The 17,309-nt window shown below is 45.0% G+C and overlaps 1 protein-coding gene across 2 annotated transcripts in view; it reads right to left on the bottom strand.

The window, feature by feature from the left end:
* SKI (SKI proto-oncogene) overlaps window positions 1-16,372 on the bottom strand; it is a 141,177-nt gene extending 124,805 nt beyond the window's left edge. Inside the window, exon 1 of one of the 2 annotated variants that reach the window (XM_086921539.1) lies at window positions 13,632-16,372. In XM_086921539.1, the coding sequence (XP_086777665.1) occupies window positions 13,632-14,600 (969 nt within the window). In that variant the 5' untranslated portion in view covers window positions 14,601-16,372. The remainder of the gene's footprint in view (window positions 1-13,631) is intronic. The other variant, XM_086921538.1, reaches the window with a different exon arrangement.
* Window positions 16,373-17,309: the final 937 nt, after the last annotated feature.

The raw sequence follows: 17,309 nt of genomic DNA, 5'->3' as shown, positions 1-17,309 counted from the left end.
TGACGACAAAGCAGAAGGTAGTTAACCTTCTTATAAACAACAACACACACTGAACTGTCTCTAGGAGCTCAAAATGTCTCATTTTCCTACTCAATTACATTTATTTCAGGGAGCTTAAGTTGAAGGCAGCCTTTGGTGGGGCCAGGGCACATATTCGGGACTGATGGCTTGCACTCAGCTGCCGGCACAGTAACCCACCAACTGTTTTACCTGCTAGAAGGGTAAAAATATTTCCAAGCATTGTTATGAACATTACATATTGCTGATCTGGACGGTGTGTGCAACATTTCCAATACAACCAACTAGCGACAAGTCTCCAGCCGTCACTCTTATGCAAAAAACAACATATATATATATATATATACATACATATACATATATACACACACACATACACAAAATACAAAGAGGTGTTACACTATAAGGAGCAGGGTAGACATATTTCGTTAAAATGTGTGCTGCTTTTCTTAAAACAACATAATTCTCATTTCAGAAAGAATGTTTGTTACCTTTAAGATCCAACAAAATCCAGTCCCAAAAGGGAAAATCTCCCACAGTTTCATAAAATGCTACCACTTGCCACCCGCCCACTCCTTGAAAAGCGTTGCACTAACTGGGATGGAGAATAAAGGCAGAGAGGGTTTGTAAATCCCGGTTAGACTACTAAAAAACACCATCTCAACCCAGAAAGGAACAAAATTCACAGTTTTGATCGTTCTGCAGGAGAAAAAAAAAAGATTTCACAAATTAACAACAAAACTGTCAAGTAATTAAGGCAAAGGCATTTCACACATGAACTTAAACTGCTAATTAAAACCCTCTCGCTTAATTTATCTCATTTGCATATCATTCAGCTCACACTGTAGTTAGGGAAAGAAGAGTTGGGACAAAACACACCTCCCTAGTTTGGAAGACTGCTGTAGGTAAATTGGCCACAAATGAGAAACTTCCCATGCTGCACGGCGTTTTCATCAATATCAGTGACAGGCATGTCACTGCTCAAAGCCCAACCGATGTCCAAACATTAAGATGCCAGTCATGTGCACAGCATTTGTAAAGCGTGCAACTGGCATTACTGTGGCGTCGTAGCGCTGGACCGATCTGAAGCGACTATGGATAGATTTGAATGTTTGGAATGAGAGGTGTGGGGCAGCAGTAGGCCCTCAACCACCATTCATCTGAGGTTCACAATTTTCTAACAGATGTTACTTTAGCACATAGAACTTTGAGTGGATCACATATTTAGATGAATTCCTAGTGTCTGCATAAAAAAATATACCTGGAACATCCAGGCTCGGTATTAAGTAAGTTATTCTCTATTGCTCAGTTAATTAAAACCATTGCAATCAGCATATTTACATGTAGGTGAACTTAAAGTAACATTTTTGTCTCAGTATGACTTTATGTATTCTTTCTTTTCTTTTAAAGGATGCAAAGCCCCAAAAGGATCCATAAACTATTGGTATAAAGTTGCCCTGCCCATTTAGATTATACAAATATGTGAAAAGTAGCCAATGCCATCTCTTTAACCCATCCTCCATGCTACATTATGCATCTGATTGCAAATAAAATCTGAGCCACAACTGGCTAATAAGATGCATGCATCGGTTTGCCTTGGAAATGCAAGAACAGGGGATCCCTAGATAGAGTTACTGAAATAACTGCATGGCCCTGCGTGCCGATTTTCCACTAGCACCCTTTATCCTTCCAGATTTATTACCATGCTGGATTTAATGACCAGTGAATAGGTGATCGAAAGAGTGCTTGGTGTGGTGAGTCTGTCACAGAAGTGGAGGAGAGACTGCCATTCTCTTCACATAGCTACTCCAAGCCTTAAGGAATAAAGACAACCACAACAAAAACTGTAAGCACCTGTTCAGCTGACTAACCCGAGGCCTATTTTTGGGAAAGGAATCTCTCCTTTCACACTAAACACCCCCTCTTTCCTTCTGCCGCCAATATTCATCTTTCCCTGCTCAACTGGCCTCCTCTGCACCATTTTTGTCGCTCTTCTCTAGGCTGTCAATCCCTCAACCATCACTTTCTCCCAAAACTATCTACACTTTCTCAATCATTTCTTCATCGAATATCTATCTACTTTCTCCTCTCTTCCCATCTCCACATTACTGATTCTTCCTCTCGCACCACATGCCTACCCTCCACTCGAACCTTACTTAGTTTTAGGTTTTACTGTCTCTGTTATCAGATGCTATCTCTTACTCAGCCTCCGTTCTCTAAGATGCCCCTTCTGTATACCACCATATGAATCAGCTATTACCTCCCCCAGCACAGTTTTGCACTGCCTCCCCCACTCATTTACTCGAAGGGTATCTTTACACTACTGTCACTCCCCTTTCTCCTAATCTCGCATGGCTGGTTTTCCTGACTGTCTCCTTTCCTCCATGTCCTCTTTTTTGGCTCACTGTTCTTTTGCATATGAAACAGGACATCCCCCTCCCCCACCCTCATAATCCTACAGGGAACATACTTCCTCCCCCACAAACAGACAGCCCATTCAGCAAAAGGGAAATCCTAGGATGCACTGCTGCAGAGCGGTCGCAGAAGGAGGTGAGGGAGAAAAAAGATAAAATACTACACCCAAAAGAGCAGAGTAGCAACCAAGAGCCAGCTCCAGTGATCTGATTTCAGGAACAACACAGGAAAGTATGCACATTAACTTTAGCAGACAAAGAGTCTGTTCTTTCCTCGAAGAACTTCTCTACAAACTACAAATATGTTCAACTTCTATCTAGGGAGCTGAAACTAAATGTAGATGTATAACCTGAGAGAAACGAGGCCTTTAACACCTAAATTAGTCCCAAAGAAGTAGGATGACCAGATTTTAAACACCAAAAAAAACAGGACATTCCACAAACACAGAAGTAGGACTACAATTCTGCATTAATAGTGAGGCACAAAACTTGACAGTGGTCACCAACATGGAAAACACAGATGAACGAAGGGAAATAATAGAAAAAAACATTTTAGAAAAAACATTCTCTGCATTTTTAGCCCGCTAACGAACCTTCAGTTGGAAGACATGAGCTCAGTTGGCCCACTTTGAAAACCAAGACTAAATATGCTGACATTTTCCAGGCAAATACTATAAAGAATGATAATTCATAGTTTTTTTGGGGAGGTGGTGGACAGAGACAAGGTCCCACATATTCGGGAGAAAATGTCAACAATGCTGTGTGACCAATAACTACCATGCACATTCACAGCAGTTTTGGCTTCCTAAATCAAAAAGTTTTACTATCGCTCCACGACCATCCGTAGACCTCAATGAAGTGCCCTGATCTTTAGATAGTTACAGAGTTTTCAAATCACACTCTAAAAGACTGATGGATCAGGGCTAATTGGCTGCAACACTACTACTGCACAAAGCTAGTCTTAGAGACAGTCACAGCTCAGCTACTAGCCTGATATGTGACTGACTTGTCCATCGCTACCCACCTGTCAGATACACAGGCATAGACGAGAAAGATGGGAATTGAAACCAAGAGACACAAGTACTGGAAGCAAGAGATACTCAGAGACAACACAAAGACACCTTCACTGCAAAATTGAGAGACCAACACTGAATTGTGAAGACACTGACATATAGAGTGGCACATGGCGATAGAGGGATATGGGCACATGCACAGTGAGATATAAACACCGCCAGACAGACACGCACACACAGGTGGGGATACTGGCTCAGGGAGGCATGAGCACAGACAAATTCACCAGAAGCTCAGCACAGTAAACGAATACCATACACCATTAGCACTAATAAAATCCCACACCATTAGTATACGCTGCTCTTTAGAAATGTCACCTGACATAAAAAAACATCTCAAAAGGAACCTCAGCTCTGATAGCAGGCATGTCGGACTGATGTGGTTATTTAAAAATGTACATTTTTAAGGAGAAGTGTGGTATTTTTAACCTGAAACTCTGCAAAGAGATGCTCACTGCTCAAATTCTGGTGAAGTCCATAGAGATCAATGTGTAGTTTAAGGATCTGAATGGCGAAGACAATTTAAACCAGTTGAGTTCTGGAACATATTTGTTCAGAGTGAAAACTCTCCATGCCATAATACTTTAGATTTCCCAGTGCCCTTGAATCTATTTGGGGATCCAGAAACTAAGGCACCCATTGCCACCGTGCATCATTTCAGAACCCTTACCTCGAAGACCACTGGGAGGGACAGTCGTTATGGGTCTCCACATAACCCAAAAGCATCTGCTATACAAAAGCACATGCTATAGCATAGGGTGAACTTTGCTTTCAACTTCCTCTAGCAACCTGCACAGACTGCCTGCCTGCTGCTAATGGCAAAAGATTTAAAATTACGATAAATTTGAAATGACAATCCAAAGAGGGTGTGGTTCTCCCAACAGAAAGTAACATTAAGTTTGGTTGTGGGACTTTGAAGTTCATTGCACAAACCCAGCCCTGGCCAAAACTGCTGGAAGAATCACACTGATAACCATTCTAATGGCTCAGGACTGAAGCCTTTGCGGCCAGCGTGGATCTACACATGTTAAAGTGACAAATGTAATAGTGGATAGGTCTCTGCTCTATGACGAGACTATATACAGCAGGGACACAGTTTGAACTCTAATCAAAGTAACCCTACTGAATATTATAAAAACAGTCTCTTAGTCGGGTTGCGCATGGAACTTTTAGGATCTTATCTCTTCCTTCACAGCACTTGCCAGCATGACTTATGGCCACTAAAAACAAAATAAGAACAAAACTCAAGCTTCTGTCCTGCCGCTTCCCTTCACAGCGAGCATATCGAGCACTCCTGCTGGAAGATGGAGAAGGACATTGAAATGTGCTGCACCTTTAAGTAAAGAATGACATTTAAAAAAAGAAAAAAACGATCATGAACAGGCATGAATGGTTGGCATGCACACACCTGTTTAATATTAAAATCAGTCACTCAGAGCTTTGCGGTTTCAGCTTGAAATTCAAGTTCCTTTAGTCATCCGTACTCTTTTGTTTGGGTGTAAGGAGAAGAAATAAGGAGTGGTGCTAAACGGCCCCAGGCTAAGAAACGTAAAGACATGAATGGAAGCAAAAAAGAAAATAAGAGCCAAACAGCACAGAGGTGTTTTGGTCAAATGCCAGAAGATAAAAAATGGGAAACATCATGGAATGGTTTGGAGGAACTTAACTCTGACAAAGTCAGTCTTTCTGATCTCTTTTTCTAATTTGTGGATGGTAAGCCCCCTATCCATTTTTTATGTGTTACTGTATTTTATATACAAATCCAAAACAGATAACAGACTCTACCAGTAATGTATGGAACAGGAGCGAATCTGAGATCCAAAACATACCACCATACTGACCAATAATCAAGACCCGACAAATGCAGGCCAGAGAATGCTGACCATTGTTAGGTCTCGCCTTTCAAAACACCTGCTGAGTGCAGCATCAATATTTATCATTTATAGTTAGGGCTCCCCGTTTTTCATTTTTACTGATTTTTACAGATAAATACTTGTTGTTCAGCATCGGCAATATGCTTTTTGTTTTTGCTGCTACTGTTCAGAAACAAGCACCGACAAAGCTAAAATGGCGTATCGATACCTATTGGTAATGGTCCAATAAAAGAGTACTGTCCCGTCTGTCCAGGTTGGCAATAGTAACAGCTCTATTATTAAAAACCAATACCCTCACTACAATTGGGCCAGCCATCCCATACTGCACGAGTCCTGCAGGAAACAGGAGAAAGACATCACTGGGGTCAATGTCAGAGCAGGACAAGGAGAACCTTCATCTTTTTTTAATCAATAGGAAGAGGAAGGAGAGAGTTCTTTTGGAATGTTTACTGTTCTGCTGTCATTACTTTACCACCAACTGATGCCTGATGTTCTTTATATCTGTGTAAAACTGCTGCACAAAACACCAACACATTTTTTTTCCAACTGAAACACAGTGGGTTTTACAATGAATTACTTGGTTTGACCTAGTCACTGCCTCCCTTTGCCATTAATGGGGTGCTAATGGGCGTACGTCCGCCGAGTGTTATGGTCTGAGGTGTTCCACGAGGAACTTGGAACCGAGAAAAAAAAAGAAATGTGGACACGTCTGGTATCATAGAAAAAATATATGGTTATGTTCTTTCTGACGCGACAACTGCAATAGTTAACCTCTGCAACGGAACTTGCCGAGAGCTCCCTCGAAAGACATTTCAGTTGAAACTTGCATAATTCTCTCTGTGGAGAAATTACTTTTCACTTGTGCAATCCTTTCGAAGAAAAAAAAAAGACGCTATTACCACTCTGGTGCCACGTGAAGTTCAAGCACCATCTGGGGGCCATAACCTAGCCGGCCCCCCACATCCCGTTGGATAGAGCACCCCTGGCGCACTGTTCATTAGCTGGGCTCCAGGCCTGCAGCAGCCATAATTGAGCACAAGAAGTCAGTGGTCTGTGCCAGGCGGCAGCAGGGCCTGTTCTACTTAACCCAGACTTCCTCACACTCAATATCCTGTCTGCTGCATCAATGGCCTTACTCAACGCGCCAGCTCAGACATTACACCAGCGCGGCTGGTGAGCTTAAGGAACCCCCGTGCCCCTCCCCCCAAAAAAATAAAGAGTCTGACCTTATTCTAACAAGAGAAACAGGCAGACCAGGTGCAAAAAGTGAGTTAAGTGTAGGAGAGGCTTAGCTCCTCCATGAGAGCGAAGGGACATTGCCATGCTAACAAAATGCCCCAGAGTAGCTGAAAAATAACTAGGTAATTAAGTTTATTACCATTTTATTTTTCAGCAACCTGCCCTGGACCAAGTGCCAGGACGCAGCAGGGAGCTGTGCACCTATGTTTAAAGTGTGCATGTCCCTTTGGCCAGCCGTCTGGCCAGACATAAGCATTTTAAACTTCTCTAACCTAGATGTCTTCGGCAGCTGGGTTAGAGAAAGCACAGGCCTCCAGCGCTGAGAGAGGCCGTTCCCTGCAATCCTGTTGCTTCTCTCGTACAGTTTAACAGCATGAGCGCAATGCCAGGATTGGGTAGTACAGTTTCCTTGGTCCGGAGCTTCAAGGAGAGAAGACACCCAAGGGAGAAGGACGTTGTGAGGCTAGTCAAAAAGCTAAGTGGCATTTATCACCAGTATTTTGCCCGCCCTACCACTCTAAATACATGCCAGCCGCCACTGTACAATAGGCTACTTGAATGACTACCTAACCTCGATACGTCCTCCAGCCCCCAGCAAATGTGTATCTAAATTACGGATAAAAAAAGAGAATAAAAATAGTTCAGTTAAGCAAAATCGTATCGTATCTTATACAAAGTATACTAAACAGGATCAAAAAATTATAAAACATTCAGATGATCCACCCTGCACGACCCTGATACCCATCTAAACCATAAACACAAAATAAATGTAGTTAAAACTACAAATGGCCACATCTGTTTCATCAGGGTGTAACAGTTTGGAATCATACAGCAAACATGGAGATAGACAAGTGGAGGGTGTGGAGAATATGCTCAACACTTTGGTTTTATTCAGTATGCAATGTTCTATAGGGCAAGAGCTTTTGTTTTCGTGCAACTTCATTTAAAAAAATCTCAGGCACCATAGAGGACACAGAAGGACAGACCCAATTTTCGGGACTCTCCGGTTATTTCTGCCATTGCTACAGAGGCCTGATGCCGAAAGCAAGCTTTCATGCATGCCATCTGTTTACCATTTCCATCAGTAAATAAACTGATGTCTCTCACACTTAGCAGGCCTATATATATGTAGGGAGCCGACAAGCAAGGCCAGCTGCTCCCAACTAAAGGGTGTGCAGTAATAAAATAAGTGTACTTCACAGGCACTGAAACATATCAATGTATTGCACCATAATATCTTCACTGGCCTTGGGGCACTCTGCACCACAGGAATAAAGACAGCACATCTTACACCAGCCAACTTTCACTACATCCATGGCTATTCCGGATAAGGAGACCTCAGTCATCATTGTGAACTACTCCTTGTGCCCAGAGACTGACAGCCCAAATGCTAGCAGCAGAGGGCAATTTGATTTGTTTTTACCTGCAACTGTGATCCTTTTCAAGTTGACAAGACACACAAAATGGTGATAAATCTTTGTACCTAAATTTTGCCAAATTGCAATGTCTCTGTACATTCATGGATGCCTAAAGGGACAGAATACCCATGTATCTGATGGTGGAACTAAGCCCTGAAGTGCAATAGTACTTCCTTCTGTGAAATACCTAGGTTGTATACTTATTTTTTAGTAAACAATGGTACAATAACATTTCAGGACACTATATTTTTGGAAATCCATCTTAAAACCACAAATAGAATGTAACATGGATGCTACTCAGCAGCGGCGTTCTGAAGGTATGTGGATACAAATTCCACAATTGTACCAAAAGCCAAGCAGGACTTATAAATCTACTGGCAGCTGACATCTGCTCCAGCTCTTCCGCTTTCTGATTGGCTGTTGATGAGGTCATGCCATAGCAGGCCGAATAAAAGTTCATACACACCAAGACTTGCTGTACCACCCTTTCAGGTCTCGCCAAAACGCATCTTTCTCCAAGGCATGTTTGTTAGATATATAGACCAGGAGTTACACATGTAGAACATTGCGCTTATACAAGATTTACCAAGTCAGCATAAAAAATCGTCTAATCTTAGTAAATCTCCTAATGGCATGCCCATGGTAGACTGAAAAAGCAGACGCAGCTCTAAATCTGAAAGACTCAAATAAAAATAAAAAATGGCAATATAAAACATGGCTTTCAGTTTCCGCAGTGAAGAATGCCCGTGCCATCAATGCAAATGTATATTCCCCATCCTCTTGAGTAAACCACTGAATCCTTTCACATTCATTTTTTTTCTTTCACAAAACCGACTAGAGGATATTTTCTCCAAAAATGACTAATGGAACCATTGTATTGATAATGCCTCATCCGGTAACTCCACCTGAATAATTTATACCCTAAGGTGGAAATATGTACACAGATTGAGCTGCGAGGGAAAATAACTTGTTCTTTTGCATTACAGAGGCCATGATGTGAGACTATCAGTCTGTTTCTGCTCCTAACCAACAGGATCCCATGCAGAGCACCCAGTCTGGAGCCTATCAGGGAAGTACCTTGTCTGACTAACCATTGGTACCTGCGGAAGAGATAGCAATGGTCACAAGAAAAAGACAATGGGCATGTTCTTAGAGACTTGAGCTAAAAGATTCAAAACAATGAGCTGAAGCAATACTCGTACTTTAGAGTACAATGTGCAATGATTTCCCGTCACTAAGGATGCCCATACGAGATAATGTCTTGGAGACCCACCCAAAGCACAGTCTAATGAAATATAACATGATAGCAAAGTTAGTGAAAAGAAGTTGTTCAATACTGAGGGTTTTTGGCAATCAATGCCAGCCTGATCCCTTCTAGCAAGGTCAAAGAATGATACAAGAGACCGTAGACACTGCCTGAATAAACTCACTCATAACACATGCAGACAACCACCTCACAGAGACAGCAATGCAACATGCGGGACACACACTATCAGCCATTACTCCCAGATCCAGGACAACCCACCACATACACAAAACAGCAATCCTTGGTCGTGATGGATGTCACAAGTGGACCAAACCCCTCCACCATGATCACTGAAAAGTACTAATGCTGAGTCCTGAAAAACAGGCCAGCTGTCATACCAACGAGCACTCCAACATGCATGTAAGGGCAACCAAGAGAAGCAGCAACCATTGCCGTCTCTAAGCACAGACCTTGTCTGCAAACACACCAACTATACAGATCACACAGGCATACAAGATCCACAGGAAGTCGAAGCACATTGAAGCCTCTTGCAGCCAACATTACGACTCAACAAATTGCAAAGAAGAGAAACTAGAAGAGACACATTTCTGTTGCCATCATCAAGCCACCACACTAGAGCCACCAGCCAAAGCATACTTTAAAGTGCAACGGAGACCAAGCTATCACTACAGACTCCTGACACGAGCCAAATGCAGCTCTTTCCAGATGCATATTCAAAATCACCAGACAAAAGCCACTGGGACCAAACATTCCCTCAGACATCAATCACATCCAACTACACCCACATCCTCAAGCTCAAGAACCCAGGCCACATTTAGACAGAGGTTCTAGCATGGGTAATGGATCTTTGAGGCATAAAAGAGAAGACCCTCATGCACCGGCCTCAGCCATCCCACGCTGTACCTATAACAGACAATGGAGTCATTACGAGACTTAGAGGCACCATGACCACATGTGCACAGACTTAAATGTATGGGGGGGCATAGAGACAACTACTTCCTCTAGACAACACCCCACCCAAACCAACAAGCTCTTGTCACATACTATAAAACTGTCTGCAGAATTGCCCAACATCATAAGAAAATCATGCAACGAAAAGCATAAAATGCATAGAAATTCCATATGTGTTAGGTTAAAAAGGGAAAGGCGGGGGTCACAATGCACAGTAAACTGGTCTCTTGTTACCCCTACCCTCCCCCCCATTACCGACATTTATCTAACCCGTCACTTTTTAACACACGTAAAAACTTGATCATAGCCCACCCCTCCCCCTCGCCAATTCAAAGGCTGCCATTTCAGCCCGGTGATTAGCAAGGGGGAGACGAGCCATTAAAAACACATCCACCTCCAACTAGAGCAGATAATGGGCCTCATTACGGCTAACGTCGCCACAATGGTTCTGACACCGTTCCGAGAAACTCCTGGGGAACTTGGGAAGGAATCCATTCACTGAACATAAAAAAATAACCGAGGTAATTGGCCTCCCAAGACGAACCGAGTTAAATGCAGCTTTTTTCATGCCCTCGGAATAATAAACCAAGATGCTTTACAGAAGAGTTAAAACACTTTCAGACAAGAGACAAAAACAGAAAAAGATATCCCCCCAAGTCTAGCATAAAAGGTTGCCGCGTTCGAATTGTCAGACTTGCATAAAGTGGGCACTGTATACCACAAAGGCAGCGGTCTCCTTTCTGATGGGGTGAGGGGATTTGGGGGGAGGGTTAACGCGGGTAGTAAAGAGACCTATGTTCCCGGTGAAATTAGCAAAGCAATACAGGCAGTAAGGTGGAAACTGGAAGGTTAAATATGGCTGGCATGTGTGCTAGGTCCTGCTTCTTATGGTGGAAACTGCTTTGAAAAGTTACGTTTTACTCGCCAGCCCCCTTCCCCAACTCGGACCTGTCCACGTCAGCATCGCACCCCTACCGCCGCCCCCTCCCCCCCTCCCTCCCTCCCTCCCTCCCTCCCCCCCCGCAAGCTGTGCCCAGGATAAGAAGCCGGTACCCACACTGGCAGCCTGCGCAGGTAGTTGGCACAGACCGCATGTCTAAAATAAACCCTCCTACACCGAGGTCTGGCCAGGCAGACTCAACACTGGGTGGCATTTAAAGGGCTGTCTCGGAGCCGGACAGGCAGGCACAGTGATGTAAACACGCACAGGGAGAGCCCAGCCTGGCAGCAGGAGGCCAGACAGTCCTGGGCTGAGCACACACAGCTCTTTACATGGGCATCTCGAGAACACAGGGCACATTATGCTCCATTCCAGGCACGCCTATCTTCCAAGTGTGAGCTCTTGAATTTAAATGGACTATTATCATGGAGGGTGTGGAGATGGCCCTGCTTTCTTGAGGGTGCATTATAAATGACTGGACTAGGGAAGGCGATGGATCCCCGGTTTACGATCTGGAAATAGAGCGCCCCTGCTTGCTGTGGGGAAAGGAGGTGTACTTCTATATGGTGTGGGCAGACTGCCGATTCTAATGGATGGATGGAAAAGGGGACATCGCTTTTTGCTATGGAAAGGAGTGTATGGTTTCTGGTTGGTAGCAGCTCGTGCTTTTCTGTGGGAATGAGCACGAGCTTTTGGTAACGTGCATGACTGACATGACACTGAATTCTCTAACAGGAGAAGGTCAGAATGTATGAAGCTGTTTGGGGAAAGACCGTGCTTTCCCTTACAGGGAGAAATAATGTGCATTCTTCCGGGGGAAAGTGACCCTTTTTATAGGAAAGCGTAAGTTTTTTGAGGAATCAGTATTGTTTTCTGTGGGGAACATACTGCTCTTCTATAGGGTTTTGGGGCATAGTTTCATCCCTTTATAGGGAGTGGAAAATCCCTCTTTCTATTTGTAGATTAGGCACCACTTTCTTGAGGATGGAAGCAGAGGTGGCGCATTTTGATGCCCATGTTGGGGGGCGTGCCCTTGTTTTCCATAGGTATGGGTGTGCGTTCAGGATTTCCTCAAATGCGAGCTACTTTCAATGCATAGTCTCATTTTACTTTGAATGGGTGGCTAGACAGACATTGCTGTTTATTTTAAGCAGACTGATACATTGATGCAAAGGGAAGTTTAATTACACCAACTGCTCACTTTGAAAGCCCGGCTCCACCATATATTTCTAAAATGATAATTGTTACTAGTATAATATCTGGGCCTTATTATTAATGCAAATGTAAAGATTATACACGATGAAGTGGGGATGTGCAGCACTACTATATAGACACGTAGTACTGGCCACGAAAAAAATAGCCAATACTCATTGACAAACCTTTCTATTTTGTGTTGCGGTGAGAAGGGGGAGGGTTATTGTTTCCTGCAGACAGATCCATGAAAACAGACTTCCAGTTTCAATCGATACCCAGTATACAATACAAGTCACCCAAACAAGGGGTGGAGAGGCACAGACGCCCCAGCTGCTTCACTGATAACGGTGAGATTTTAATTCAATAGTCTTTTTCGTGCTGGCAGATTTGAGCAGTTTCACGGTTAAAAAAAATACAATTAGGAACCCAAGTAGAGTGACGTTTTTGCAAAAATACACAAATATAACCACCATTGTCGTCCACCCACCACACAGACTGAACTAAAATAAAGACAGAAAAACAGCACAGCGTGACACTCAAGAACAAACCACGTGTTACACATGGCTACCTGTGTTTATGTTACATGTTTTTATAGTCTGCGTGGTTGTGTACTTTTACTCTAGCAAGCGGTGTTTTGCTGTTAGTGTCTATTGCCTAATCATTTTGTTACATTAAATATTCCGTGGTATACTGTTTTGTCTTATTACATGAATTAGGTACCTGTTCATTTACCAATATTTACCCTCGAAAGAAAAAGGCATGGCTCAAACTCTACACTCTTAGACCATTAGAGGTCACGTTATTAACCACCTGGAGGCAAATTGCAAAAACTTTTTAAAACTCGATATCATATGAAAGACGGACAAAATAATCTTCTACCCACCCACCCTACTTAATCATGTGACTCCATCACGTACTTCCAGTCAACACAAGCACAACAAATCAGAGCTTCGCATCTGGGGGTGACCATAGCTGCCAAGAAGGTCCATACACACGTGACTTCCTCATTCAGGCAGCCCTTGCTTTTAAAACCACCTCCACTTTTCACGCTGCGAAAAGTGAAACTACAAGTCCCACAATGCAACATTTTCTACAGTACAAAAACCTGTTAACTTGAGATGCCACGCGTGAACCGTAGCACAGATATCGTCCACTTTGAAAGCAATGCACTCAGTTTTAAATCATAATAACTCACTCCCCCTGTCCATCTAAATCCATTTTCTCCTCACACAGGCATCCCCCTCACCTTGCTCTGCGTTCTCCTCTTGTGCCTCCTGCCGTAGTCGTACTTCTCCTTGATCTCCTCCAGTCGCCGGGTCAGGCGCTCCCGCTCGGTCGGGTCTCTGTACTCGGTAGAGAGCAGCAGGTAGGCCCGCCAGTTGGCCGAGTCGAAGCCCCAGTGGCAGGTGCGGTTCTCCTGGGCCTGGTGCGAGTGCGCCACGAAGCGCTGCGGTGGGAAGAGCAGCCGACAGTCCAGGCACTGCACGCAGGCGGCCCCAGGGGCCCGGTAGAGCTCGGGCACCAGCAGCCCGCGCGCCCGCCCGAAGCACTCGTGGTACACGCGGAAGCTGCGCTCGGTCACTTCCAACTCGAGGCCCGGGGCCGCGCCGGCGGGGCCTAGTAGGCCCGGCTTGGACCTGGGGCTCGGGTAACAGCCCCCGCCCAGTAGGGCCGCGCAGAGGCGCTCGGCGTCCGTGCGGGTGATGAGGCCGCAGGAAGGAGCGGAGAAGGGCAGGATGCCCAGCACCTTGAGGATCTCCAGCTGCTCGGCCGAGCACCGCGAGCAGTAGACGTGCAGCCGGTCGCACACCGCGTTGATCTGCTGAAGCGAGAAGTCCCGCAGCACCGAGTTGAGGATCTGCGGCAGGCACAGGCGCTTCTCGCCGCCCACCGCGAAGCAGGAGATGGGCTCGCCTTCCAGCACCGTCTCGCAGCGCTCCGTCGAGCGGTCCGAGGGGAGGAAAAGGGGCCCGGGGACGGGCAGCAGGCACCCGCCCGGCTGCCCGAGACCACCTCCCCCGCCGGACCCCGGAGGCAGCTCGGGCTCCGGCGGCTCTTTGCCCCCGGGTTCCTTCTTGAAGAAGTCCTGGGCCCAGCAGCGGGCTGAGAAGGTAGCCGGCCCCCCCAGGGAACTCATGGAACTGAGGTGGAACTGTTCCAGGGTCTTCTGCAGGCCCGGGTGGGGCTGGAAGCTGGCTCGGCTCACGGCCTCCATGTCAGAAAATAGGGGCTAAAAACTGGCGTCCCCACCCCCCACCCAAAAAAATCAACAGCCGCCGCAGGGGGTCCTGATCAACAACAAATAGTTCAGCTCCTCAAGCAAAAAAGTTGTTTGTCCCCGTTTACTGTGTCCTTTTAGACTCACAAGTCTCACAACAGCCTGCCGTTCAAGACCAAATAGAAGTACTGTCCAAAACTCTCGAAGGATGTACTTCCCAATGCAAAAATATCGACATCACCCGATTTTCTCCAAAATAATCTCGTGTACCCAAATAAGATTTGAATCCAATTGAAAATCAATAAAAGCGAAAGTGAGTCGTTTCCCAAAAATCTAATGTGTCCCCTTGCAACCTGGTGCTCCTGTACACTTAAAAAAAACAAAAGGTTTCCAAAACTGAGGTGTTCGTCATAAAAACAGTGCTCTGGTTCTTAGTTTCATGAAAAGTAAAATCACAGCATAAGTTCCCTTTTGCAAAGAAGTAAAACAAATTGTTGCAGTCTTTCTGACGCTTGGCTAGTGAAAAAAATAGTCATCTTCCACGGTTCCAAAATGTGATTTTTTTTCTTTCAGGAAACATGTCCTCGTCACAATTTCCTATAACATGCAAGAAAGTATCCTCCTTGTGAGACGTAGATCCTCTTGTTGGGGGGTGAGGAAGAGCTCCTGATCCTTCACTGTACCACTTTCAGAAGATGAAAAAAGGTCGACTTTTACCATCTGGCACAGCGGAAAACATAGTTTTTTCAAACCACCTCCTCTTTCCAGCAGAGGAAAAGCAGCACTCCCACAATCCAGGGTGAAATCCGAGGTGGAAATGCAGAGGCTTCTTGGCACTTCTATCTTGAAAAGGGAACTCGTGCTAAATGTCACCAGTTCACGCGTTCAGCAGTTTCCAGAGTCCCCTCCCCTAGGTAAACTGACAGCAGACACCAGAGTCCGTTCTGCAAAGTGAAAAGCCAGGAGATTACCTGGCCCACTTTTTTTTCTTCACTTGCACCTCTTTTGCTCCAGTGCCATCCGTTCAGTTTTTCTTGGGACACCTTTCCGATTCTTCATTTAGAACTACCTCTTTTCCACACACAGCGCACCCTTCTTTGGTAACAACTCTTCTGTTTCGTTTATTCCTATTCTGGCAGCTTTTCTCCTGTGCCAGCCGTCAAGGACAATTCAGTAAAAGCTGATCCTTCCCTTGAATCCTCTGACCGATGGCTGAAAACTGCTGGGTTGTACTCATTTCCTGTTTTTAAAAAAAAGGCTGCTCAGTGTGCTGTCCGGCCAAGCCTCACACTTTTCCAACGAGGAGCGGGCTTTGAAGCACAGCAGAGTGAGATACAAATGTGCAATTCCAATAAAAAAATAAGTTGAAGTCCGAGGGGGGTGCCTGCCCCTTTCCTGCCCCCCTTTCAGTCTGCCTGGGTCCTCCTTTGGGGGTGAGGGGTGTTGTTTCCTTCAGTCTGCAGCACAGGGCTGCACAGACAGGCACATCCTCGCAGCTTGACTTTCCAGTTCAGAGTGCCTGGCTGGCTAGAACTGAAAGGCTGTGTCTGCTCTCTCTCCCACCCCTCCCTCGCTCCTCCCTCAACCCACCACCACCCTCCCCCGCCCCTCCAGCCCTGTCTCTCCCCCTCTCCCCTCTCCTGTTTGTTGGTGTCTGCCTCACTCATTGAATCCCAGCCAAGAATGTGACCAACTCCCCAGGCTGGCTCTTCCAGGAACCAGCCCCCACTCCTCACAGCCCTTCACCTCCTCCTTCTGCTGCTGCCTCTGCAAAGCCAGGCAGAAAAAAAAGCCCTCAGCTCTGTCTCAGGCAAGGACTGAAAAAAGCTTTTGGTTCACAGAACAGCAAATCATAAAAACGCAGGCAGGAGGGGCACATATACTTTTATATCGTTTTTGCCAGCCCAGTAAAACTGAAAGCTAGGCATACTAATCGGTAGTCTCGATCTATTTGTATAGCAATTTCCAAAGCGAAGTATTTGTTGTGTCATGTTTAAATTAAGAATAAAGTATATTATGCAGAAGCGTTTTTAATTTTTAAGCTTTGCAGTATGAGATTCTGCACCCAAAGTAGGAAAATTGACTCTTCACTAAAAAGATTTGGAAGCACGTTAGCCCAGAAATCACGAGACCCTCTTTTTTATGTTTATTTTCGAAACATCATAACTCAGTATAACATAAAGAGTTAGTGAGATGGCTGACTCGGTATCATTTTGGGGCGGGTGTCAGCTTTAAAATGGTTTTGAATGTACCGTCTTGCAGAATAAAAATACTGTTTGCCTTCTGTTTGTAAAAGTATGCCCAAAAAACCGAGACCATTGTTGCCAAATATTCCCTAAACCGTATTGCAATACGAGTAGGAATAGGTACATACCTCTATCAATTCCAAGCAGGCTTGCCAACCCCCCCCCCCCCCCCCCCCCCCCCCCCCCCCATGTAATAAACAAGAGCACTTGCCAACATTTGGGCATAGACTGAGGCAAATTGTAAATTAGTAAATCTCAACTGCGCATGGTTTTGTATCTAAATTGAGTAATTTGCACCGAGTTACATATGTTAAACATGAGGATGGGTCATCATAACATACTAAACTCATGTCCGCACAGCCCCCATTTTAAGGTGTGCAAATTGACTTCTTGCACTATTTCCCCATGTGTTTTTCAACCCCAGTGCCACACAATCGTCACCCAGGTTATATTCCAGAAA

Source organism: Lissotriton vulgaris, chromosome 5, assembly GCF_964263255.1.
Source record: "Lissotriton vulgaris chromosome 5, aLisVul1.2, whole genome shotgun sequence".
NCBI classification, from domain to species: Eukaryota; Metazoa; Chordata; class Amphibia; order Caudata; family Salamandridae; genus Lissotriton; species Lissotriton vulgaris.
This window is presented reverse-complemented; position numbering and strand designations above follow the sequence as displayed.